Raw genomic sequence first — 25,660 nt, forward strand, 5'->3', positions numbered from 1 at the left:
TGTCTTAAAGGCATGCGAGATTGTATGGGTGCAATAAACACTCGCGTCATTCTAAGGTGAGATGGGAAATGGTGAGTAAATGTGAAATTATTTCTACTCTCACGTACTAACCAGCTGCGCATTTGCTTGAGAAAATAAAAAATTGGCAAGACTTAGATCAAAGCCTCATGAGAAACATGTAAACCTGCACAAACCAATTTTCAGAAGCTAGAGAGTAGAAACTAATTCAATGCACTCTTCAAGCTCCATGAGAACCATTACTTCAGCACAACATCTCTACAAAAGAATCGGTCCTCCACAATCACATTCAGGAAAATTCGAGCTTTTTATATTAAATCCATTTTTGAGCTCCCATTCCCCAATTAAGTCAGTCTGGCAGCAATCTGTCCATCTGAAAACTTCAAATTGTAGATACGTATCATAGAGAGTAGCACATCTTCAAACGATTTTCTCTGAGCAAGTGACACGGTCAAGGACACAATTATACGTCAAGGACGAATTGGAAGTAGCAACTGAAGCAGGAGAATCAGATGCAACAAGAATGATCAGCAGGGAAACTCACAGTACCAGTCCCCCATATATATATATATATATATATATATATCACACGGAAGGATGGTAGAGAAATCCTCACATAAGAATGATCAGCAAACCACATAGGAAAGTGTAAAGAGGTGAATTGTTACATATTAGACTCCTGAAGTGCTAAGAGAAGGCCATTATCTTGCTAAAAGTGGAAAGGAAAAAAAATCACTGCATTGTATATGGATCATAAGGTTGAAAGAAAACCATATTGAGATCCACCAATTGGATCATCCATAAGCCCAGTAGGAACAGAAGCTTGGTCATCGAAAATCATATTTTCGTAACTATGTAATAATGGAATTGGTTCTTGGCATTGGAAAAAGCTCGGAAAATTTTTACTTCCACCAAATATTCTAAAATTGGTTTTGATTAGGGGTTGAAAGCAAGACATACAGTCAACTGAATGGCAGAATGTCAATCACTGGATAAAAGAACTAAACTGCTACAGAAAGTTGCATCATAAGAACTCAGGCAATGCTAGAATGATTACTAGGAATATCCTGATAGATAATTAAGTTTTAGACTATGTGGGCTGAAGATGACTAAATGTACGGTGCAGCATTCTGAAGGAACATGTAAGCTCTACAAGTAGGTGAATGCATAACCTACTTGTAGAGCTTACACAAAGAAATCAGATTATAACACTCACAAATTTGTTTTTTGTGTATTGCACTCAGCATTCACATATGGGGGCAAGAAATTCCTAAGCACAAAGCACTAATGGCCTAAAACAAACTATACTCATCTGATCTCACGCGGTGGCTATCGAAATTCAAAAACCATCCTAAACCGAGTATGAATATGATCACAACATGCAAAACCAGCACACAATCAGCTAAATCTAAACAAAAAGACCATCTCAATAACACCATTGCACCATGATTATCAAAGCCAACATTCCTTGATTGAACAAAAGCAGAATACAACAACTAGTTCCAAGAGCCTCGAAAGCTAATTTGAGTACTAGATCCAGCTCCATCAGAACAACTAAAACTTTTTAACCCGAAAAAGAAAAGGAAGAAGTAAATAAAAATCGGAGTAGTACCACAGAAATAACTTATTACTGTACAAGCACAAGCCGATTTCCCATACCTCCTCTGAACCCCCCATTCCCACCGCCGCCGCCGCCGCCCTCCGAATTCTCCATCCCCTCCATCTTCGGCACCGTCACAATGAGCTCCCCGTCGACGAAAACGGCCCTGGCCAGCTCCGGCCGGGTCGACTCCGGGAGCCGGAACCTCCACATGTCGAGCTCCAGCTCGTCCAACGTCAGCTCCGCCGCGGACCCTCTTTCCCTGACGACAATCTTGGTCACCCCGGGGTGGATTTCGACGGTGTGGGCCCTGACGTCGTGGCCGAAGCTCTCGGTTTCGGCGACGAAGCGGAAGCAGTCGGGGTTCTCCTCGATGAGGACGTCGGCGTCGGAGCGGAAAGGGAGCTCGAGGACGCGGCTGAAGACGTGGGGGAGGCGGCGGAGCTTCTTGTGGGTGAGGCCGAGGAGGGCCTGGGCTTCAGAGAGCGGGCTTCTGGAATGGTACTGGATGGAGATGTTGCGCCTCTTGGGGATTGGATGGACCTTCATGGCTTCAGTGGGGAAGAAGGAAGATAGAGCCAAGAAGATTAATAATAGGAGGAAAAACAAAGATGCCCTGTGGGTGAAAAGTGAAGGCCAATCTTGGGTGGGAATCAAAATCCTGATTGGGTTGTGCTTGTTTTTATGAAAAGGAAGAATCATAAAGGATTGGTGGTGGTGGTGGTGGTGGTGGGAAAGAATTGGGTTTTCTTGTTTTGGGAACCCTAGAGAAATTGGATGGAATTCTTGTTCCCCTCCTGGGTGTGAAAGAATTGATCCGCAGAGAAAGGAGAGATTGTTTTTAATGTAGAGAGATTTGGGAAGAATGGGAAAATTGTCGTTGGTGCGGAAAGCAGCAGAGCTGTTTTTATGAAAAATCTCCTTTTCTGGTAGTAATTCAGTGGCTAGAGCCCGTATGGGGTATCACTACATATTCAAAGACAATACGGTTAGGATGCACACCCCCTTGATATTTCACACCATTTATAGTTTTTTTTTTTTGTATTTTTTGTTTTTTATGAGGCTGTCTCTCGCTGCGTTAGAGTTAGGTTTCGCAAGCATCTTGTCAGCGATGATTATAGGATTTTCGATAATGTACAGGGTATTTTCTAGGGTCCTTGGCGTGTTTTTTGGGAAGGTAGAAGTTTGGTTTCAACTCTGTCAAGACTTTCCTGTGTTTGATTTCGACATTGGCTATTGGGGTTTGATCTATGGCCCCATGGTCTTGGCGGTTTGAGTCTTTTTTTTGTGGATGGTCTTAGTGGTTTAGGCGGTCAAGGTATGTTAGGATTAGAACACCCTCCTTATGGCTTTTCGGGTTGGAGTGGGCTTCACAAAATAAGATTAACAAGATGCTAGAATTTTCAATTTGAATATGAAACACATAGCCAAGGTACTTTGATAGTAGATTTTTTAGAGCTAAAATCATTCTGCTACCTCCTTGAATTTTGTAGCTAAAATCATTGGGCTATCGAACTTCTCACAAGTGGTCTTGTACTTTCCAATTTGATCGATTATAGCCAATCCTTAACTAATCTATCAATTTCTTCTTATAGTGTTGTCTATTCAAATAATGCAAAAACACACCATTTACATGACCAAGGTACGAAGTGGTGTTAGCTCAGTGGTTAGAGCACCCACTACCTATGTACGAAGTCATGGGTTCGAGTCACCATGGGGGCAGGAGTGAAACCCTTTGATCCTCTTTTAAAAAAAAATAAATAAATAAATAAAAAAAAAAAAAAAAACCTAAAAATTGATCCTTAGCAGACTCAATCACTGACTCCATACAAGCTATGATCTTGAAGGTCATGAAGCTGCTGTGATCTTGGAAAGAGAAGTTGTCAGTGAAGCAGTGATGCTAACATTGCTAAAGGTTGAAGAGGTGAATAATATTTATGTTTCTTTGATTTAGGGGTAACATTGAATTTCTAAAATATCAAAAAAGTTTAGAGGTCCAAATGCTAATATTAGAGGTATGAATAGAAGCCGTCTATGATTAAACACTAATCTGAAGACCACGATTTTGCAATAAAAATAGAGTTGCATTTAGAAATGCATATAGAAGGGACAATAAATAAACAACTTTTTTATTTCAAAATAAACAATGTCTGCCAAGTATCATTTGGTCTAGTGGAATTAGTCTCTCATTTGTAAGTGGGAGGTTGTGAGTTCGATCACGAAATACTAGTTATTAGCAACCAAACACGCAAAGCACTCTCAATTTTGGAGCCCTAATACAACATCGTCAAAGAAATTCCTTGTGATGTGTAGATATTGGAATTTTACTTTTTTAGGTCTATAGAAGATTGTTCAAATATTTTTTGTATTTAATTACAAATCTCCTTTTGTGTTATATGTGGATATTGTAGTAGTGTTCACACGATCTACCCATGTTTAGATTCAATTTTAATTTTAAGATTAAAACACTTAAATTCATCTTTTAATCTCAATCGTTAAAACTAAATTCAAGGGATTATTGTTGCTTCTCCTTAAAGAAAAACGAAAACTTGGGTACCAATCACAATTTCTCTGTCATTGGATTTGGAATTGCTTCGATTTTTGTCAAACATTAGGGTTTTGATATGTACAAAATATTTTCTCTGAAATAATGTGTTTATAAATTGAAAATAAATAAATCCATGTCATTGAAATTTCTAGAATGATATTGATGAGGATATGCCACATCATTTGGTAATCAATTTTGGTAGAAATATTTAGGGGGGTGTATTGTATATGGAATTAGTGAAACTTTTAAAGAAATCTATGGAATTTAAAAGTCTGGGTGTATTCAATATAGACTTTTAACAGTCCATGAAAGTCTTGAGGTATTCAATTAGGATTTTTAAAGACTTCATGAATTCCACCAAAATCTAGGGGTATTCAATTAGGACTTTTAAAAATGAATAAAAGTACAGAGGTATTCAAAATATCATTCATACTTATGGAATTAGAAAATCATGGATAATCATGGACTTTGTAGTGTTAACTATACATACCAAACTCTAATAATTTTCCAGCCTCCAGACCAAAGATTTCAAAAAGTCTATCAAAGTTTCCTCTTCAAAAAAAAAAAAAAAAGTCTATCAAAGTTCTTCTCTCTACGCACGAAGAAGTCTGTCCTTCATCATCTCTCTTTCTTTAATTTTTTGTCTTTTCTCTAATCTTTTATGATATCAACCTTTTTTGATACCCAACATGTTCATTGTAGTTGTTGAATGTGATTTTGTTTTTTTTTGTTTTTGAATTGTGATACTTCGAACCTCTAATAGCAATAAAAATGATTTATGAAACCCTAAAACTCAAATATTGTGGTCTAACCCTAAGACCTTAAACCATATTAAATTTTATCTTATTAATTAATTATTCTCATTAATTTGAATTTATATTATGGTTCAAAAACAGGTTGAACAATTGAATTTCAATTGATTGATTATAGATCAAGACATTGACCAATATTGCTACAATATATGTTAATCGGCGAAAACAAAATTGATGAGAATAATTAAGCATAAACATCAAGTGATCTATATTGTATATTTATGTTGTTGGGAGATTAGGAATGAGAACAAACTCGCTAGACAGACTAACAATAATTTATTTGAGTCAATTTCTATTAGAAGATACTGGAGCATTGAAGAGACAACAAGTTATTATTTTGTTTTGTGTTTGGGCTGCATTTGTTTTATTTATTTTTGTTTTTTGTTTTCGTTTTATTTTTTATTTTTTTTATTTTGTATATCCTAGCTAGGAAATCTGTAGAAGTCATTCATAATAAAGTATATAGATTTTCATGAATCAATAAAAGTCTGTTGCTAAAATCAATGATTTTAAGAAATCCATATTAGTGTCTTAAGCATTTTTCAATTTTCAATAGATAATAAAGAATACGCTCATCAACACCAACATCAAGTTGCAAAAGGCAAAAAAAAAAAAAAAAAAAAAAACCTCTTAGATTTGGTTTCCATCTTGCTGCATCTGTGGTGAGTGTGGTTGGACGGGCAACCATTTTTTCTTTTTTACTTTTTCTTTTAACGGTTTGAGCTATTATGAGAATTTTTTTTCCCTACTTTTTGATGAGACACCAGCAGTACATGTGAGGTTGGCGCCAGATTCTTAGAGGTTAGAAACTGATCATACCATTCAGTTACTTTGTTTTTTGAAGTTTTTATGGCTTTGCTTTTTGTTTGTTTGTCGGTTTACATAAGTCCCTACTGGGTCGAGTGAGAGTTTAGTTTTGATGCAGAGCCACGATCATGGTATGGTTCCTAGAGATTAATTGTATTGGCATTGGTATGTTGTTGATGTCAATCATATCCTTACACTTGATCTGTAGTTTTGTGACACAAAATGGAAGAAGAGGCAGTCTTTCTTGTAGTTGATTGTAATGATTTGTGGAGACTTTTGGGATTTCTTAGTAGTCTATGAAAATGGACAGTTTTTGTTGTTAGGATTGGGATGTTTTGGCTGATGGTGTCAATAATTATTGATTTTTCAGGTTTGGTTCTTGTGCCCCCCTTGATGTATACTTTCTAATCGGTTGAATGAGAATTTTATTTTTCTATAAGGGTGCGTTTGGATGAGAAAATTATGAAATCCATAGAAATTTATAAATGATGGAATCTTTAACTCCATCAATCTAAAATTCCATTAATTGCAATTTCTGTTGTTTGGTTGTATCTATTTAGGATTTAAAATGTGTAATAAATTAAGAAAGTTTTTAAAAAATTGGAAATGAAAATTGAATACTGCAAATGAATTCGTAAATGACACCTATTTTGGTGGAAATTGAAGTGGAGAATTTAATTAATGAATTCCTTCGTTTTCTTCCACAAAGAAATTCAAAATTTCCGATCAGATAATGCCAAACAAGGGAATTGGCTATTAGGAATTACGAAATCCTCACTTTTAATTAAATTCCATCGTTTTTTCTCTCATCCAAACACACTTTAAATTTTTTTTTTTTTAAAAAGAGAACTGGGTAGAAGATTAAGTTCAGAGATAACTACAAAAGCGAAAATTCTTTAACAACCTATCACTTATTAGGTGATCTCAAGTCTTGATATTTGTTGTTTTTTTTTTTTTAATAAACAAAAAGTGTCCTTGATGTTATTAGGCCATCCGTTCCTGTTGGTGCAAATGCACGTTGAATTCCTTCCCCTATAAAAGATATAATTACTAGTAAGCTAAAGAATGACCTATAAGATGTAATCAACATGAACATGTATATATTGCACTCAATTTAAGAACACACCAAGACAAGTAATGTCTAAAGATCAATAACTAACCTGAAAGAGACATGTTTGATCTTCTCCTCTGAGCAATCTGATAAATGCAATCCTAGTGATGGGGCAGAGGACTTAAATTCTTGTATATGATTGCTAGAGTAGGGATCAAGGTCTATAAATAGGCATGGACGACTAGGTGCCTCCCATAAAAGTACCTTAATCATATTACATTTAGGCCAATTATATTCTTGTTCCATATGCAAGTAGGGATACTCATTAGCCAAGTAACCCTTTAATCAGTACTGATATCAATAAGAAAAAAACATGGTTCTAATGAACACTAGGAATGTCATACTTGCTTATTTTGTAAGAAGGCAACTTAGTTGTCGTGACTCTTAATAAACATTGATAAGTCCATATAAAGTCTTAGAATCTCCTATTTGGACTATCAATGTTCAAACAGTAAGAAAAGCTGTTGTACCAAATATAGCTAAAATGAAGTGTGCACATAGACATCCTTAGTGTCACGCCACAATTTTCAAGCACAAATAATAAACAAGTTAAACAATCACAATATACCGGGCGTGAAGGTCCAAACATCAACACAAGTACCAGAAATTTTTTTATTCTATAAAGCAAGCATACGACAATGTTCTGAACCCAAAATATCAATACAGACTCGTTCTTTAAAATCACATATTATATTACACCAAATTTACAAAATAAGTTGAAATAACAATTTAATAAGCAACGTTCCCTTAGAGCATACTATTAAGAAGAAGTCTAAATAAGTAAAAACTACAATAAGCTTCATAAACCTACAACAGCGACAACAAGGAACCCTCAACCTCAACCATATGTACTCTAACCTGTAGGATTAACCGACCATTGAATGGTGCACCGGGTTGCAACAAACAAATCTGGTAAGCTTTCAAAGCTCGTGTGAGTAAATTCAAACAAACATAACAAAAATGCATACTTAAGGTATCTCAACCTAATAAAACCAATAAGCATATAATACAACCATCATCAAGTTCACATCATTCAATATCAAGCTTAAGTAAGTCAAGGCAAGAGCAAAGAATACGTTAAGGCCTTTGTAGAAGTGTTTGATTTCATCGTACCACAATTACATTTTTTTTTTTTGGTCAATATTTGATAACTTAGGAATATCATTACATATAAATGAGAGTAATAAATTCTGACTCCTATAATTCAAATTTATGACTAACTTTTTTCAATATTTGAGGGTAAATTAAAAAAAAAAAAAAAAAACACTATTGAAAATGTTCAATTCGTTGTGTGCAATTATTGGTAAAAAGAACAAACTCATAACTAACTAAAAAATAAGTGGTTCACCAAGGTATGGTTGATGTCGACATTGAGACTGATTGTGCTGCGGTGATTACTGCCCTAAATGGGAGCATGGAGGACTTCTCTGAGGTAGGGTGTATAGTTGAAGATTGCAAGACATATAGCACTTAAATTACTTCTTTTTCTTTACAACCTATTTTTCGTGAAGCAACTGGTGTGGCCCATAGATTGGCACATCTTGCTAGTGTCTCTTACCTAGATGATTATTGGTTAGATGAGACTCTTGTGATTATCCAGGATGTACTCTATGAGGATTCTTGTACTAGTACTCGAGGCGTAGGTAACATGTCCCCCTCGCTGTACAATCATCCCTCTTATTATTAATAACGGGCGTGGGGCTGAGCCTCTCAGTTAGGCTGGGTTCCAAACCCCTTTTCAAAAAAAAAAAAAAAGTGGTTCACTTATTTATCATTGCCTCATATTATTTTTCAAAATATAATCCATTTATCTATTCACCTTGAAACACAAGTGATTCATTATGGTCATGATGGTCTTTAAATTTCAAATATACAGTAGAATATCATTCTAAAAAAAAAAGAAAAAAAAGATATACAATAGAATATCAGTCTCCCATCATTGTCTCTAATATGCACCAGCCTGAGACGTAAGAGTGAGCTCCCACATCCTTATTCCTTAATCAGGAACTAGAATCTAACAACTTCTAAACATTTTCCAAGTTAAGAAAAGCATGACTAAAAAGCAAAACGTGTACGTTGAGGGTTTTCCTAGCAAGCAGCGCAAGAGCAAAGAATACGTGTTGGGGGCTTGGGGCTAGTGTATGGATAGCTAGATATGACCACCCAATATACAATAAACCCAATTCTGAAAATGGCTTTGTAAAGAGAATAAATCCTCACGTAACATCATATTAGGCTAATTGATAGAAAGATTTTTTTATCTCAATCGATTTCTATATTACTTTTCTATCGGTCAAAATGGGTACATCATCTATATTTTTGTTAAATTAAACAAGTGAATATTTTGCTTTTATAGAGTCAAAGCATCTATAATAGTAAAAAGTATTCAAGTCAAAATAGCCTCTAAAAAATGAAACGTCTACTTTTTTTTTTTTGAGAATATATGTCTACTCGTTTAATTATTCTATTCATGTGGTGTTTGTTATCTTAGCTAAAATATTTAAAGAATCATATGTGGTGTACGTTTCAAAAACATAAAAAGAATTTCAGCAGACTCTCTAACTAATGCAGAAATATTTTGAAAATGCTCGGCTAAAATAATTTTTTTTATAATTATTTTAGCTAAAATTTGACTTAAAAATAGCTACAATTGCTATACATGCTCTAATAACGCTCAAATTATATCTATAGTTCTCATCAATCGGCTGGAGACTACCAAAGGCTCCCCCTCCTCCCCAAATGGTGCTTATAAAATATTTAGACCTGTAAATGGATCGGATAGACCTAAATCCAAATCCGTTTACTTAAAAAAAAATTCGATCCAAACCCGCTCCGTTAACCCGATGGATCGTTGATAGCTCGATCCAAATCCGTATCCGCCGGATTAACGGATACCCGATCCGCTAATCCGACCCGTTATAATTTCAAATATTTTAAAAATTTTAAATAGTAATATTAAATTTATATCATGATACCTCATAAGATATTAATAAATTAAGTATCACCAAAAGTAGAATTATATCATCAAAATTCTTAATGCTTCTTAGAATCTTGGGTGATAGACTGTCCCTTAGATTTCTGCAAAAAAATTGTATTAGAAATTCTTCATATTTTATATTTTTTAAAAATAATAATATATTAATAAAAAATAATATTTTATTATTACAAAAACGGGTCAGATCATTAACGGATCGGATCGACCTAGATCCGTATTTGATCCGTTAAATAAACGGGTTAACGGATTCGGATCATTAACGGATCAACGGATCAAAACTTTCGATCCAAACCCGTCCAATAGTCACGGATTTGGAACGGGTCCGGATCAAAATCCGGTCAATTTACAGGTCTAAAAATATTGCGCATCACATGTTTACATTTAACGAAAGCATAGACGGACGTACCGATTTAACCAATGAGGCAACGGCATATATCATCGAATTTATCCAATTTGACGTATTGATATTGCATACTTTTGGTAGGGAGTAGGGACATTTATCTTCTGCACAACTACATAAAAAGACAGAAGATGAAGTTTCCGTGACTCTTCTGGGAAGGGGAGAGTTACATCGTTAACTACTAAAGCAACAATCAGATAATGATATATATACGAAATTTGGCTTAAAACTTTTGTCTGGTTTTTAAGATTGTGGCCAAACGCGTGAGGTCCTGACGCAGACACTACTTGCTGCTCTTTCATTGCAAATGCTTGGTAGTGTGTGACAAGACAAACCAACACAATTACTCACCACTGACCATGTTTGGATTTGTTCCTCTTTTCCAACACAATTACGCAACCACTGAACATGTTTGGATTTGTTCCTCTTTTCCCTCTTCCGAAAAAAGAAAAAAAGAAAAAGAAATTAATTTAACACAACTTAGAGAAAGACTATCACACTAACCAAAAAAAAAAAAGCGAATGATAGTCTCATATTGGGGATTTGGTGACCCAGAAATAGGCAATAGCTTTTGCACCAATCTCTGCAAAATAATCACTACTAGCTTTCCACTAATCTTATTGAAGTCTGAAGAGCTTGAATGTAAATCAACCATTGATTCATCAATAACTTCACGGCAGCAGAAAAGAACTGATTTAGCTTGCCTGATACTATTGCAATTCAAGCAGATACCCTTCATTGTAAAGGTTTTCAAGCTCATAAAACATTAGATAAAAAGTACTTCAGAATTCTCGGCGGTGATCTTCTCCAATGGTCAATCATATTCAACTCAAAGCTACACATGTTGGAGGCTTGATACATCTTCCTGATGATGCGTACGACGCTTGCGGTGAGATCGTCTACGGTTACGAGCCTGCGCTTTCGGGGAAAGACTCGAGGTGTCTGGAAGATGAAGCTCCTCCTTTGGTGCTGGATAACCGAAGATATATTCAAAAGGGTCTGCCGTTGCACCAATGCTGGAGTTCATCTATAATAAGAACAAGATGAGTTAGGACATTATCATCATATGCTATAAAAAGTAGAAGCCACCTCAAAGAAGTCTTTCCAAACATGCAAGTACAAATAATTTCTACTCTTATACTGTTGACAGCTGATTTCAGCTAATCAACAAAGACGTGCAGACAGACATGAGCGCACACACTTTGGGAGTCTGGGGTCATTATTTCATGGAAATTCAAATTGTATGTATAAATCAAATGTTCTACCATATGAATAGTAATCCATACAAACTATTTTAAGCACACATAATTTCTTGATAATGACGAGACATGAAACACAAGTTTCTGCAAAATCAGAATCCTTCTTCTTAGCTCCTATCATGATTTTAAAAGTTAATTTCAACAAAGTAGTTTATTAGACTTACAGGAACTCGTCTAGGGTCAAAATTGATCCGTCTTTTGTTAGAGTCATTCTGGGTGTCACTTTGGGTGTCTTGGGAATCACCATCAAAGGAATTGTGATAGTCACCATGGGGGACACTGTCTGAATCAGCTGGAGAGTTGCTGTAGGAGTCGCTGTCATGTGTTCTTTGACCATGAGCAATATTATCACTAAAGTAATTCCGATAACGCCACCTTATTTTTGGGCGTTCCGAGGTTGAATCATCAAAAACCTCCTCACAATAGAACTGCTTAGAGATAAGCTGCATCCTCTGACGATCATTCTGATGTTTTGTCACCATTCTGTAATTTGAATCACAATTAGTTTAATAATTTAATGGGACCCAGGGGATGATGTAATGTAGGAGCAGATATTGGTCATTAAAAAAAAAAAAAAAGGTCCACTTCTTCATGCTTGGAGAGATATACAGAAGATGACCATGCTATTGAAGAGGCAGAAATTTTGAAGTGGTGGACTGTATTGCGTTTACAACATAAGGTACTTGTGGGAAAATGTGATGTTGTCAGGCAATATAAGGGACGATGCATGAAAAAATGAGTGCAGTGTATTAGGCATCTTTCTATTTCGTACTAATTTCATAACTGAAGGGTTTAACTCTAACATTACTTCGTAAGTTCAGTAACAACGTAGCTTGACGTCTCAAAGTAGACAAAATAAAGTTATTTGGAATCTCAGATTAGGATACCCTTCTGCACTACTTAACAAATTGAATTTGAACTGCTAGATTATAATTGGTCGCAAGCTAGAATGACTTTTGATACTAGTAAATACCCAAGCAACTGCTCCTACCAACCATGCTAACAGGCTATTTCTGGACCACTACCCTCTTTAAACTCATTGACTTGCAACAATTTCTTTTGAACACCTTAGCTTGTTGCAACTCCAACTTATGTGTTGCTTCCTCTTAGACTTGGGGCTGATACTTACATTGATGTAGTAAGTGTAAGAAACAACTGAAATTTCTTAAATTATCTAAACTAATAGCTCCTTCTAATTACAACTAATAGAACCTTGGCTAACTTAGATCAGCAGAATGACTGAGATTTCAAGAAATGGCAGATATATTCACTATTCATAATTTCCAGAAGACAATCAGTTTATGTCACAATATTGCTCAAAGTGAAGATTCATCACAGATTATAAAAGGAAGTAACGTGTCTTACATAGTTGCCAACTCTGCCTGCATCCGACTCCCATCCAGTGCAAGAATATGTTCCACACATGAATCTAAGGCTCTAGAAAATCTCCACAGTCCAAACATCGCAGCAGCTCCTACAGATGGGTCAAACTTGATGCAAATGTGGAAAATGATGGATAGCTAAGATCAAGACAAAGAAACCAGCAGCACTTGCCCTTTCATATCAGAGACCTGGGATAAAATCCCATACAATAGAACAAATTGGGGATGGTGTATAGATATGCACAATACAATTGATCTGAAAACACAACAATTGTAGCTTGATAGATTTGCAGGGTAGGGTGTGATGAGAGAGTTTATTTTACCTCCCGAAAGGTTAAGTCGGATCATCTTACTCAGCTTTGATGATGCTGCCACAAAAGAATTGGGATTGAGATAAAGGAAAGGATAGATAAATGATTAACAAAAACTCATACAAATAAACAGCTCGCTCACTCAACCGAGTGAAAAATGAGTCGCTATGAAACTAATATGCAGACAGTAATTGAGTTTTTAAACCAGGAAATTTGAAAGCAATTAATCTCTTTAAACCATGTAATTTGAATTGCAGAACTGCCATATTCAACTTGGACTTGTCAAAGAAAAGTCCGAAAGAGAAAAAGAAGATAAGTTAACAGCAAACCAGAATGTGGATCAACATTCATTGAGTAATTTGTTCTTCTATAACTAGTGTAGTACACATGATATGCTTCAGTTTAGTGCTGTCAGCTGTAAACTTTTCCTGATAACTGCTTTAAACTACGAAACGATCACTAGTCAAAATACTTTAGAACCCATGTTTCTGTATGCAAAACCAAAGGATATTGTTGCAAGTAACTGAAAATGACCCAAACTAACTTCTGTTTGCGTTGACCATTACAACCTTAGTAGGAACCAAACCAATGCCATTGCAAAGCTTTAATCTCAAGAAAATCTTTAATATCTCAACATTCACAGTAAATAAGAGAGACCTGTCCAGGCTACAACACCAGCTGCAAGCCCTCCGAATGTGAACTCCCTCATAGCCTTAGACTTGCAAGCTGAAAGAACCCTTACTTCTTCAGGCGTCAAATTCGCCTGCGAACATTACAAACACAAACATCAGATTTCCCGCCTCAATTGAGCAAAATGTGAATTGGGTTTAAGGGATTTTGGTGAAAGATGAAAACTTTGTTGAAATTTTAGTGAGGGTTTTACCTGTTTGGACCTGAGATTGTTCTCCAGCTCAAACAAAGCGTCACCCATTTCTCTTTGGAGCTTTCAGATCATACAGTCTGCTTGTGCTGATGGTTTGTTTTCAAATTCCTTTTCAATTAGCTCAAATCCACCGATCCAGAATTCATGATCACCACCCGTACACGTTTTATCGAGATTGGCCCGAAAAGTTGCCACTGCCCCAAAATGGTTTTGACTTTTGAGCCTTGGCCCAACACTAATCCAGAATATTGCTCTACTGTGATTACAGTGGCGGAACCGGGATCTAAAAATGGGTTGGGCTAATTTTAAGTACATAAAAATTTTGCGAACTTCTTTGGAACTCAGTGGAAGGCTCATCCTCACGCCTTTATTTTTATCATTTATATATGTACCAATATTAGAATAATATGCACATTTCACTAAAAACACAAATATATATATACACACACACATATACACACTAACACACATTTCATTATATACATTCCAAGCACAAGTGCAAAACAACAGATGATTAGATGAAGAAAGCAATTTCATTGGACTAAACATAATTATCCAATTACCATTGACCAAACATAGTCATCCAATTTAGTGATTGACCAAAACACAATTCCCTTTGACAGTTTGACCATTTCTATCTTTTGACTCTTTCATATAATTGATAATCAAACAAGCTGCAAGCCCAAACATATAAATGAAGACTCACAGACGCATAATCAAACAATGAAGACTCAACAAGCCACATAACCAAACAGCAAAGCAATTTCATTCCAAAGGAAGACTCACAGACACACGCAGCATGTCCACACGACCACACCTCCAGTCTGAAATCTGAAAGCAGTCACCAAGACACCGACTCACCGCGTCGACCTCCGGACTCCGAGTCTCCGATCTGCTTGTCTTCTTGAGCGGCTGCTGGCTGAGCTCCTCAATTTTAAGCAAAAACACAGAGGTAAGATACTCAATTTCAAGCAAAACCCATCAATTTTGATATGAAATTCAAAGTGGTTAACTGCTTGTTTGAAGAATTCGTACTTGTACTGAGTTGAACGAAGTGGGTTCATGAAATTTCAGATTGGTTCATGAAATTTCATATGAGACTTGAGAGAGAGAGACTGAGGACTGAGGAGTGAAGAACGAAGGCTTGTTGAGGAGTGAATGACTGAAAGACGAAGTCGAGGGAGTCTGAGGACTGAGGACTGAGGACTGAAGACTGAAGAACGAGGGCTTGGCTAAGGAGGACGAAGTCGCACAGTGTTTGCCTCAAAATCGTCTCTGCTCAAATTAGTAGCCGAGGGATTTGAAGTCCAATCGTCCTTCTTGATACGCAGGCGTGCCAACTCGCGGCCAATTGGCCAAGCGAGGTTTTGATAAGATTTGCGCTTGATCTGACTTCTTTCAAGTGACTGTGGGCCGAGGAAGGAACCGTCTCGGCCGCTGGGTTCTCTTGCCTTTGTTGTAAGGACTTTCGGCGTCTTCACCAATGTTGCTTCTAAAAAGATATTTTTGATATAGGTTGCAGAAAGTAAAGTGCGAAAAGTGAAAGAACAAGAATCTAAATGCGAATTAATTAAATTGCATAAAATTTAAAGAGACTGAAGAGTAAATTGCAGGAAAGATAAAGTGCGGAAGGTAAAGAAAGCGATAAAAATTAAAGTAGGCTAGAGCAAGAATGAAAAGATTGATATTGTAGAGAATTTGATGTATTGATTTTGAGTTGTGTTGGTCGGGGGCCTTTACAATGAGCTAAATGCCTCATATTTATATTACAAACATAACATTTAGGAAAGAAAATACAATTAGGCGTAATAAATTCCTTAATCGCACCATAATTGCATTCTTCTTGCGGCGCCATTATATTGATTTGTTCTTAAATATGCAATATTCTCTCTAATGCCTTCAAACTCAATAAAGTCTCGGCATTAATTATTCCAAAGAATAATTATCGCCGTTATTTCATTCCCTTCTCATTTATTCTCCAAAAGTTAATATCTAATAAAATCTCATAAATATGAAATTTATTGAGATATAATCTGTAAAAGCACCATATTTTCCTCACCTATTGGCCAAATATTTTATGGGCCGATTGACCAAAATTGGGTACAAACATAGCCCCCCCATTTCCTTGAGCATCGGCGAATGTTGCCTAGTGGTTAAGGAAATGTTTGCAAATTAAACTTGAAAATCTTCTCAACCCATGTCATGCATAATGAATTATGATAGAAAGATCATCGTTTGTAGCATCTACATAAGCCCCAGCCCATTTAAAGCTTCTAACCAAAAATATAAATTTGGTCTTCATGGCCTTAAATCTTCACTGATGATATGGTGAGGAAATTGGTATATTTAGAATCTGAAAATGCATCTTTTTCTGGTCATTTAAATTAAATGGCCCTTTAATTACTAGACCACATAATCCACCCAAACTTACATCTCATGACCACCGGTAAATACTTAGCAACTTTAATGAAGCTCCTTGAACAATTAGGCACTCGGCCAAAATGAAGCCGATAACGAATATTGTTTGTATATATGGGTTAAAACACAAGCTTTCTTTCCAAGCACACTTTCTTGCCTCTTTCCTGTGTCGTCTTCTTCTTTTTTTTTTTTTTTTTTTTTTTTTTCTTTTGCAGATTCTAAAGAAAAAAAGAAAATTATTATGGCCGTTATGGAGGTGGCCAACGATGCTTTATTGCAAACTTGGAAACTTCTTTGTTTTCGGCCTTTGGTTCAAGCCTTTAGAGGCTGTGAAGCATTAAACTTAAACCCCATGTAGTAGGTTCTTGTTCTCTGGCTATTATGTAGGCCAAATTTTCAAGCTCTGCATATGTACTTGAATTACCAACTTCGGCTTCTACTTCAAATTTAGCCGATTGTGATTTTTCTAAGTCGGCTTTATTACTGACAACCATGTCAAAGTGTACAACCTCCTCAGTTAAATAATCAAACTCTCACTATAGGAGAAAGTGAATCAGACGACACAGAACAGACGACATATTGAATTTATATGTCGTCTGAGTACGTCAGACGACATACGAGTTAAACTGGTCGTCTCTATTTCCCTCAGCCAACACAGGCTCAAAATTGAAATTTACAAAATTTGGGACAACACATACAATGATATATGTTGTCTGAAAACCCCCTAAAAAAAAATTCAATTAATTTGGTGCGTTGAAAATCCTCGAAACCCTAATCTAAAGTATTCCCTCCCTCAGCTAAAAAACAAAACCGAGCTTTCCCTCTCGTTTTGCTAGAGAACAAATTAACCTTTTCCCTTAGCTGAAAAAAAAACAAACCCTAGATCCACAAAAAAAAATATTGCCTCTCACTCTCAGTCACTGTCACCCTCGCATGCTCTCACTCTCATGAACCTCAATCTCTCAATCCACCCTCAATCCCTTTCACCCTCTCAAGCTCACCCTCTCTCTCGCTCATCCTTCGACGATTCTAGCGAAGCAAGCTTGACGTATAGAAGTTTGGGTAAGCGATTCCGGTGAATTAAGTTTGGGTATTCAAGTTTTATGAAAGCCGTCTCCCAGCAAGAACACAGTGTGACCAAATTTGCTTCACTTGCCCAGTTTTAAGGTTTGAATCATATGAACTCTTATCCCCAATTTCACTATTTGATTGTTGATGTTCTGGAGAGACAAAACACCTACCCTTTCATTGTGGCCTGGTAATCATTGCCTTTGAACTCCGATGTTGTTTTCAATTTTGATGCTTTTGTACTGAACGCAAAACTTCTTCTTTTAATTTACAAAGAAACAAAGCTTGCTTTCATTAATTTTGTTTCTTTTGTTTTGTTCCAACACTCCAGACCACAAGGTTGAACCTTTTGTCTTGTTCACCTTGATTAGCCTTGATTAAGACAAGAAAGCCACCGCCAAATTTATTTCTTTAATCTTCCAAGACTTTGAACTTGTTCTGTTAGCCTCCGCCAACACTTTAATTTTTTTATGTTTTTTGACAAAAGCATGAACTGACAGAGCTTTCATGTAACACAGACACCATCTCGAAGCACCTCTTGAGTATACAAGTTCGGGTTCTCGCTTCGTCGGTCGCACTCTTAGCCTCCGCCAACACTTTAATTTTTTTATGTTTTTTGACAAAAGCATGAACTGACAGAGCTTTCATGTAACACAGACACCATCTCGAAGCACCTCTTGAGTATACAAGTTCGGGTTCTCGCTTCGTCGGTCGCACTCTTCAATTTTCAGCTTATCTCTTTCTCTCTCTTGCCCTGTAAGTTCTTCTTCATTTTTAGTTTCATCGAGTCTTGATGGGTTGTCTGATATGATTGGGTTTATTGATTATATATTATGGTATTGTTGTTTCTGATTGATTGAAATAGTTCATTCTTAGGTTAAATGAACATAGGTTTGTTGTACTATGCTGCAGGTGCTGTACGTCATAGCTTGAAATATAGATTTTATTGTCTTTTTATGTCTTTTGGTAAACAAAGTGGTGAAATTTTTAGGGGAAACCATTTGGGTGTGTAATTATACTATTTGTTTCTACTTGAGGTAACTATAGAAGTATCGAATTGAAGTATGTAGTATATGAAACATTGAATTATGGTATGCAGTCTCTGTTAGGATTATCAGTTTAATTAGTATCTCTGTGCGTTTTAGTTTTGCTAACCTAATAAACATTGCAGAATTGTGTTTTAGGTTTTTTTTTTCAATTATGGTATAGACCCTAAACTTAAACTGGAAGTACTTTTCAAATTTCATTGGTTACTTTAGGAAATGAGTTTCTCTTGAAGTGATAAGACATTGTATGTGATTATTCAATTGGTTTCTTTCTTGCACAATAGTATCAAAAGCATAGTTCTTAGACTTAAATTTTTACAATGGTCTAGCAAGCTGCACATTAAAGAACTTCAATTCACACATCTAGAAAGTTGATTGGCACTAGAAGTATACCAGGTCATGTGATTAGATATAGAGGAATACACTTGCAGATTTTGTGGGCATGTCTAATCGATCTTATTCATAGAATCTTGTTGGTGTACAGAGATCTATCTTGATTCTTTGCTTATGTTTGTGATTTTTCCATGTACTTACGCACTATTTATACCCACAAATATGTAGGGTCTGTATTTGGTGTGTAAAGATCTATGAGTTGAAGAAGGTCATATAGTATCGCTGGTCATACAGCATCACTGGACAAAATTAAGCTTGCCCTTGCTATCCTTAAGGTATACCTCTTAGTTTCTTCTTTGAACATGAACTTACAAATATGTCTCATGCCTTCTAACATACTGCTTGTGGTTGTGAGTTATGTGAGTATATATGCCTTGCAATATTGCTTAATTATCCTAGGTGTGTAGCAATGGTTTATATTTGGATATGTTAGACAATATGTTATATTCTGCTAATGCAAGGTCTTTATATTTTTGTGGAATATGGAAACATACTTACAATAAGTTACACCTGAATTGAATTGGCTTATTCTGTTTTCTGGTTTTCTTCTTCTTTTAAAGTAGTTGTGTTATGTTGGTACATATGAGAATGCTTTTCTAAGTTGTCTGAAGTTAAGTTTGTTTTATTTTTAAAGATGGATAAGTCTTGGATGCATGCTGATAGAAGATCACACACATATGAACTAGGTGTTGAGGAATTTCTAAAGTTTGCTTTTGAGAATCCTAGCGATGTAGATAATATTTGCTGTCCCTGCGCTAAATGTGGGGGCACAGATGAGACATTTTCAATTAGGATGATAAAAGATCATCTATATTGGAATGGTATAGATGAGAGTTACAAAGATTGGGTATGGCATGGGGAACCTTCTAGGGCAACGATGAATGCCAATGAAGAGCCATCTGAAGCTACTGTAGATATGGTAGAAGAAGAAGATGGGGTAGACAATATAGGGTTGGGAGATCAGGGAGAAAAAAAGGCTGGTGAGGATGAGGTTTATTTCGATAATGGTGAGGATGAGCAGTTTTCAGTAGACTCAAATGACTTTATGAAGTTAGTCGACAATGGAGATAAAGCTTTATACCCTGGTTGTAAGAAGCACACCAAATTGAATGCGCTTATACAGACTTATAACCTGAAAGCAAAGCATGGAATGTCTGATGTGTGCTATTCTGACATGTTGATCATGATTGGAATGTTTCTTCCTGAAGGTAATGAGATACCAGGGTCAGAGTATGAGGCTAAAAAGACTTTAGTTTCATTAGGAATGGAATATAAAAAAATACATGCATGTCCTAATGACTGCATTTTGTATAGAGGAGAGCATGTTGATGCGACTAGTGGTCCTACTTGTGGGGAGTCAAGGTGGAAATTAGGCAACGGTAATATTGAGAAGCAAGGGGTACCCGCGAAAGTATTGTGGTACTTTCCCCCAATTCCACGGTTTAAGCGCATGTTTCAATCGACAAAAACTTCCAAAAACCTAACTTGGCATGCGTCTGAAAGACGAAAAGATGAGTTTATGCGTCATCCAGCAGATGCCCCCACTTGGAAGTTAGTGGACCAAAAATGGCCAGAATTTGGTAATGATCCTAGGAACCTTAGACTTGCACTCTCATCTGATGGCTTCAATCCCCACAGCTCTTTAAGTAGCAGATATTCTTGCTGGCCAGTTATACTTGTTACTTATAACCTCCCGCCATGGCTATGCATGAAAAGGAAGTTCATGATTAGCCTTATTGATTTCCGGAACTAAACAACCCGGAAATGATATTGATGTATATTTGCAGCCCTTAATTGACGATTTAAAAGAGCTGTGGGATGGGATAGATGGAGTGTATGATGCATTTAAGGGAGAATACTTTAAACTGAAAGCTGTTCTGTTTTGGACAATAAATGATTTTTCCGCTTATGGGAACTTATCAGGTAGTGTTACGAAGGGTTATAATGGTTGTCCTATATGTTGTGAGACAGTGATGTTCCCCTGGTCAGCTGCTGACCAGGGGAACGGGACCGTGTTGTGAGAATACAAAACCTTATCGGTTGTCTAATGGACAGAAAATGAGCCATATTGGTCACCGGAGATGGTTACCGCGCCATCATCCTTATCGAAGGCAGACCAAATAGTTCAATAACCTACCAGAGTTTGAACTTGCACCTGAACCTTTAAGTGGAGAAGAAGTCTTCAAAAGGGTTGAGGGCATGAACTGGCCATTCGGTAAAAAATATCCTCCTCCAAGTTATAAGGGTGTAGAAGATGAAACCATACCATGTTGGAAGAAGAAGTCCATATTCTTTGAACTTGAATATTGGAAATTTCTTCCGGTTCGACATATTCTCAATGTTATGCACATTGAGAAAAATGTTTGTGATAGTATTATCGGTACATTATTCAACATTCCTGGAAAAACAAAAGATGGAGTTGCTGCTAGGATGGATATGGTGGACATGGGTATACGGACTGGTTTAGGACCAAAACCTGGGCCAAAAAAGGACAAGTTGCCACTTGCTAGTTGGAATCTACTTCTAGAAGAGAAGAGAGCAATGTGCATGTCTTTTTTCAACATGAAGGGTCCTTATGGCATTTCCTCAAATATACGAAATCTTGTTTCCTTAGATGACTTAAGGCTGGTTGGTCTCAAGTCACATGATTGTCATATGGTGATGCAACAGCTACTACCTATTGCTATACGTTCAAGTTTAGATAAACCAGTCCGGTTTGCAATAATTCAATTCTGTCTCTTCTTCAAGGCTATATGCAGTAAAGTGATAGATGTAAGAGAGCTGAACAAAATGCAAGAAGATCTAGTTTTGACAGTTTGTGAGCTGGAGAAGTACTTCCCACCTTCCTTCTTTGATATCATGATCCATCTCACAGTTCATCTTGTTAGAGAAGTTGAGCTTTGTGGACCCGTATTCTTTAGGTGGATGTACCCTTTTGAAAGGTACATGAAAACCCTGAAAAGTTATGTTAGAAGTCGACACCATCCAGAAAGTTGCATTGCCGAGTCATATATTGTTGAAGAAGCAGTGGAATTTATCTCAGAACGTGTACTTTGTGGTGAAGATACAATTGGCATCCCATCAGTAGGTATATTTGACGAAAGCTGCACCAAACCCTTATCCGGTGTAAGTATTGTATCTGTTTATGGAAGGGAATTGGAGCTAGCACATCTCAATGTATTACAGAATCTCGATGATGCCCGACCATACTTTGAGTAAGTATTTATTTCAATTTTGAGCTACTGTTTAATTTCTATATGTATGTTAACTTTAAAATCTTAGTACTAATCAGTGGACTGGTTTGCAGAGAACACATGGATTTTGAAGCAACAATATCCTAAGTACAAAAAAGATGAAAGGTGGCTGACCGATAAGAAAAATTCAACTTTTCCAAATTGGATAAAGGAAAGGGTAAGTGTTCTATATAGAGAGAAGTACCAAATTTTGTTTGAAATGTATTTGGTGGTTATATTTGGAATAAATGGCTGTAACATAAGTCGTTTATAACTTTTTGCAGGTTGTTGAAGCATTGGGGGATCCTAATAATGACATCTCTGATTCTTTGAGATGGATTGCAGATGGAGTAAACTCAGATGTACCAACATTTTCTAGTTACATGGTTAATGGGGTTCGTTTCAATACTAAGGAACGTGACGATGTTACGAAAGTGCAGAACAGCGGTGTTTTCCTACATGCTCGTGCCTTACAAGTAGCTGGTGCAAAGGACAGAAACCCCAAAATTGATGACATGGATTTTTATGGAGTTATTGTAGCTATATGGGAGATGGATTATAATAAGTTCAGAATTCCTGTCTTCAAGTGAGATTGGGTTGAAAATGCCAAGGGCATTAAAGTCGATGAGTTTGGGTTTACAATGGTAAACTTGAATAGGATAGGTCATGTATCTGATCCTTTTGTGTTAGGGAAGGATGTGAAACAAGTATGGTATGTAGAGGACCCAAGCAAAGAGAATTGGTCAGTAGTTATAACATGTCCTGAGAGGGATTATGCTCATGATCATGATGGAGAAGAAGAGATTGGGAATCTGGAAATGGAGCAGCAGCCCTTCATAGCAACAATGCCATCCATCGAAACCTATGACAATACAGTCAGTGATCAGCAGAACCCCTACATGCGACAAGGAAATGAAGGGATATGGGTTAATAAATGATAACTATCAAAGTTATCAAACTAACCAAGTTAGGGGATTCAGGGACATGTATTATAGATGTTTTTTGTTGATTTTGACAGTTAATCTGAATGCATTTGTAGTATAGGTAGTTAACTTGTTTATCATGTGTATTGATATGTTTTTGTTGATTAATTATGAAGCAAACTGGTTGAATTCTTATTTACTTGTTGTAACACTTAAAATGTTATGAGGTTTGGCTGTATTTGGTTTTGTATCGCAACACTTAAATATTAGAATTGAAAAGCTAATTGTTTGTGGTTTTGTGTTTGCACTTTGCAGATAATGGCACCTTCGACACGAAAACCTTCTTCTCAAGCACTAGCAATGGCCAAAAGAATGAGGGAAATCCAGCTAAGGACAAGGTCTACTACCAAGCGATCCAATGGAGCAACATCAATTGGAACATGGGGTTCAGTACATGCTGCATCAAAGTTGTCATCGAAACGAAAAACTAGATCAAAGGGTTCAACAGCTACAAAAAAGGAAGGTCTGAAATTGCTGAAACGAGGTTGTGTAACAATGAGTCGCATTGTTAGACGAAAAATTATTGGAAAGAAGATGACAGTTAAGTTTAACGAGAAAGGACAACCCATAGGGAAAGCTGGTAAAGAAATGCAGTCATATATTGGGGTGTTAGCTCGCAAGAAGATTGCAATCACGATTCCTACTTGGAAGGATGTTCTTATGGAACAGAAAAAATAAAATCTGGGAAGGCGTAAAGGTATGAGAACTGTCCTGTTTTTTGTTCTTTTGGTATCTATAAAGTGTTGAATATAATATGTGCTTACTTGTTTAACTACTGAGATGTTGCTTACTGCAATTTTCATGTATGCAGTTGGCATTTGTGTTGCGTCCGGAGCACAAAAGAATGGTTTTAATCTCAACAGGACAGAAATGGAGAGAATTTAAGAGCCATTTGACGACCCGCTACATTCTCCCTTATAGAGATAACCCCGAACTTATCGAGTCTCGTCCAGAAGACTATCTTTTCATTAATCAACTGGATTGGGAGATTTTTGTAAAGGAAAGGTTATCTAACGCATTCCTGGTAAGGGTTCAACTATTATAAGTTAATGTTTTGGTTTTGCAGTTAGTATTAACATGTTAAGCATGCATTGACTGGACATTGTTTTGTAGGAAGTGCATGAAAAACAGAAAAAAAAAAAAAAAAAAAAAAAGGGCTTTAAATAAGTATCCTCATCGGCTGTCACGTAAAGGATACGCTGGATTGGAGGAAGAACTGGTAAGTGGCATTTTGATGGTTTCATGGTTTGTGGCATTTTGATTTATTTGATGTATACGATGGTATAGATATTGACATAATCAATTGATGTAGTCTGCAACTATGGCTGATGGTGAACTTGATCGTGCAACAATGTGGATCAAAGCACGTCAAGATAAGAATGGTGGGTTTAAAGATCCTTCAATAGAGGAGAAGGCCAAAAAAATTGTAAGCCGTTCCTATTTTGGTTTGTCAAAAGACATTTTCAATGTAATGTTGCAACATAACCTGACCACTTATATTTTTCAGGCTGTTTTGAAGAAAAAGGAGGCTGAGGGAGAGTTAAGAACTTTTGGAGCAGATGATGTGTTGACCTTAGCATTGGGAAATCCTGAAAATACTGGAATAGTAAGAGGAGTAGGAGGAAATGTGAGGAAAGCTGCATACTTTAACCTCCCAAAGCACCGAAAGCAAAGTGTTGAACAGACTGTTAGGTTGAGTATTCAGAAAATAATGGAACAAGAGAGGGAGAAGATACTGGCAGAAGAACGAGCAATTTGGGAAGAGAGGCTTAAGAGGTTGGAAGATAAATTCAATGGGAAGGTTGTGCAAACTGAGTCCCCCAAAGTTTCCACCATTGACAGGCAAATGGGTTCTGGACAAGGAAGTTGTTCAAATCAGCATGAGAAAGCTGCCCAGGCAACTGAAATGCGGATTCCAACCACAGTCAGAAAGTCCTTGGAGTTAGAACTTCATGAGGAGCTTGTGGACATTGTCAGTCCCATTAATGAAAAGAAATTGGATGCTATGGCAAAGGCTGAGCAAAATGGTCCCATTCTTGTTGATCTGGAAAAACAGAAGGCTGAAGTTCAGGTAACTATAAACAGAAGGCTGAATGATTATATTGTTAAGTTAGATGATGCATGTGCTGCCATGTTATACATTCAGCTATCTTGTTTAGTGTCTCACCATATAACACTTTGTAATTTTTATCCACAGACAATTGGAAAAGAATGCCAATTGGCTTCTGGTTCAATCGATAATGTTGTGGCTATTGCAACAATTATAGAAGTCAATGACGAAAGCAACAGCCAGCTTATTCATGGTGTTCCATTGGGCGAAGGAAATAAGCGTGTCTCGATTGTACGCTCTCTAGTGGATGAAGCTAAGCTTCCATTCCCAATCAAGGATGAAA

At 36.6% G+C, this 25,660-nt stretch overlaps 3 protein-coding genes across 3 annotated transcripts; 1 reads left to right on the plus strand and 2 right to left on the minus strand.

The window, feature by feature from the left end:
• Positions 1-1,467: 1,467 nt before the first annotated feature.
• On the minus strand, positions 1,468-2,617 carry LOC133712042 (uncharacterized). Its single transcript, XM_062138119.1, has one exon. It carries the CDS (start codon positions 2,318-2,320, stop codon positions 1,646-1,648), a length of 675 nt encoding a protein of 224 aa, XP_061994103.1. The 5' UTR covers positions 2,321-2,617; the 3' UTR covers positions 1,468-1,645.
• Positions 2,618-10,771: 8,154 nt separating this feature from the next.
• On the minus strand, positions 10,772-14,385 carry LOC133709671 (uncharacterized). The gene is made up of 6 exons (XM_062135485.1): positions 14,127-14,385; positions 13,901-14,006; positions 13,256-13,300; positions 12,916-13,024; positions 11,715-12,033; positions 10,772-11,318 (listed from the first exon to the last, which is right to left on the minus strand). Exons 1-6 carry the CDS (start codon positions 14,172-14,174, stop codon positions 11,127-11,129), a joined length of 819 nt encoding a protein of 272 aa, XP_061991469.1. The 5' UTR covers positions 14,175-14,385; the 3' UTR covers positions 10,772-11,126.
• Positions 14,386-19,685: 5,300 nt separating this feature from the next.
• On the plus strand, positions 19,686-21,072 carry LOC133711378 (uncharacterized). Its single transcript, XM_062137509.1, has 2 exons — positions 19,686-20,729; positions 20,839-21,072. The coding sequence occupies exons 1-2, from the start codon at positions 19,686-19,688 to the stop codon at positions 21,070-21,072; spliced, it is 1,278 nt and encodes a 425-aa protein (XP_061993493.1).
• Positions 21,073-25,660: the final 4,588 nt, after the last annotated feature.

This window comes from Rosa rugosa, chromosome 5 (genome assembly GCF_958449725.1).
Source record: "Rosa rugosa chromosome 5, drRosRugo1.1, whole genome shotgun sequence".
NCBI lineage: Eukaryota > Viridiplantae > Streptophyta > Magnoliopsida > Rosales > Rosaceae > Rosa > Rosa rugosa.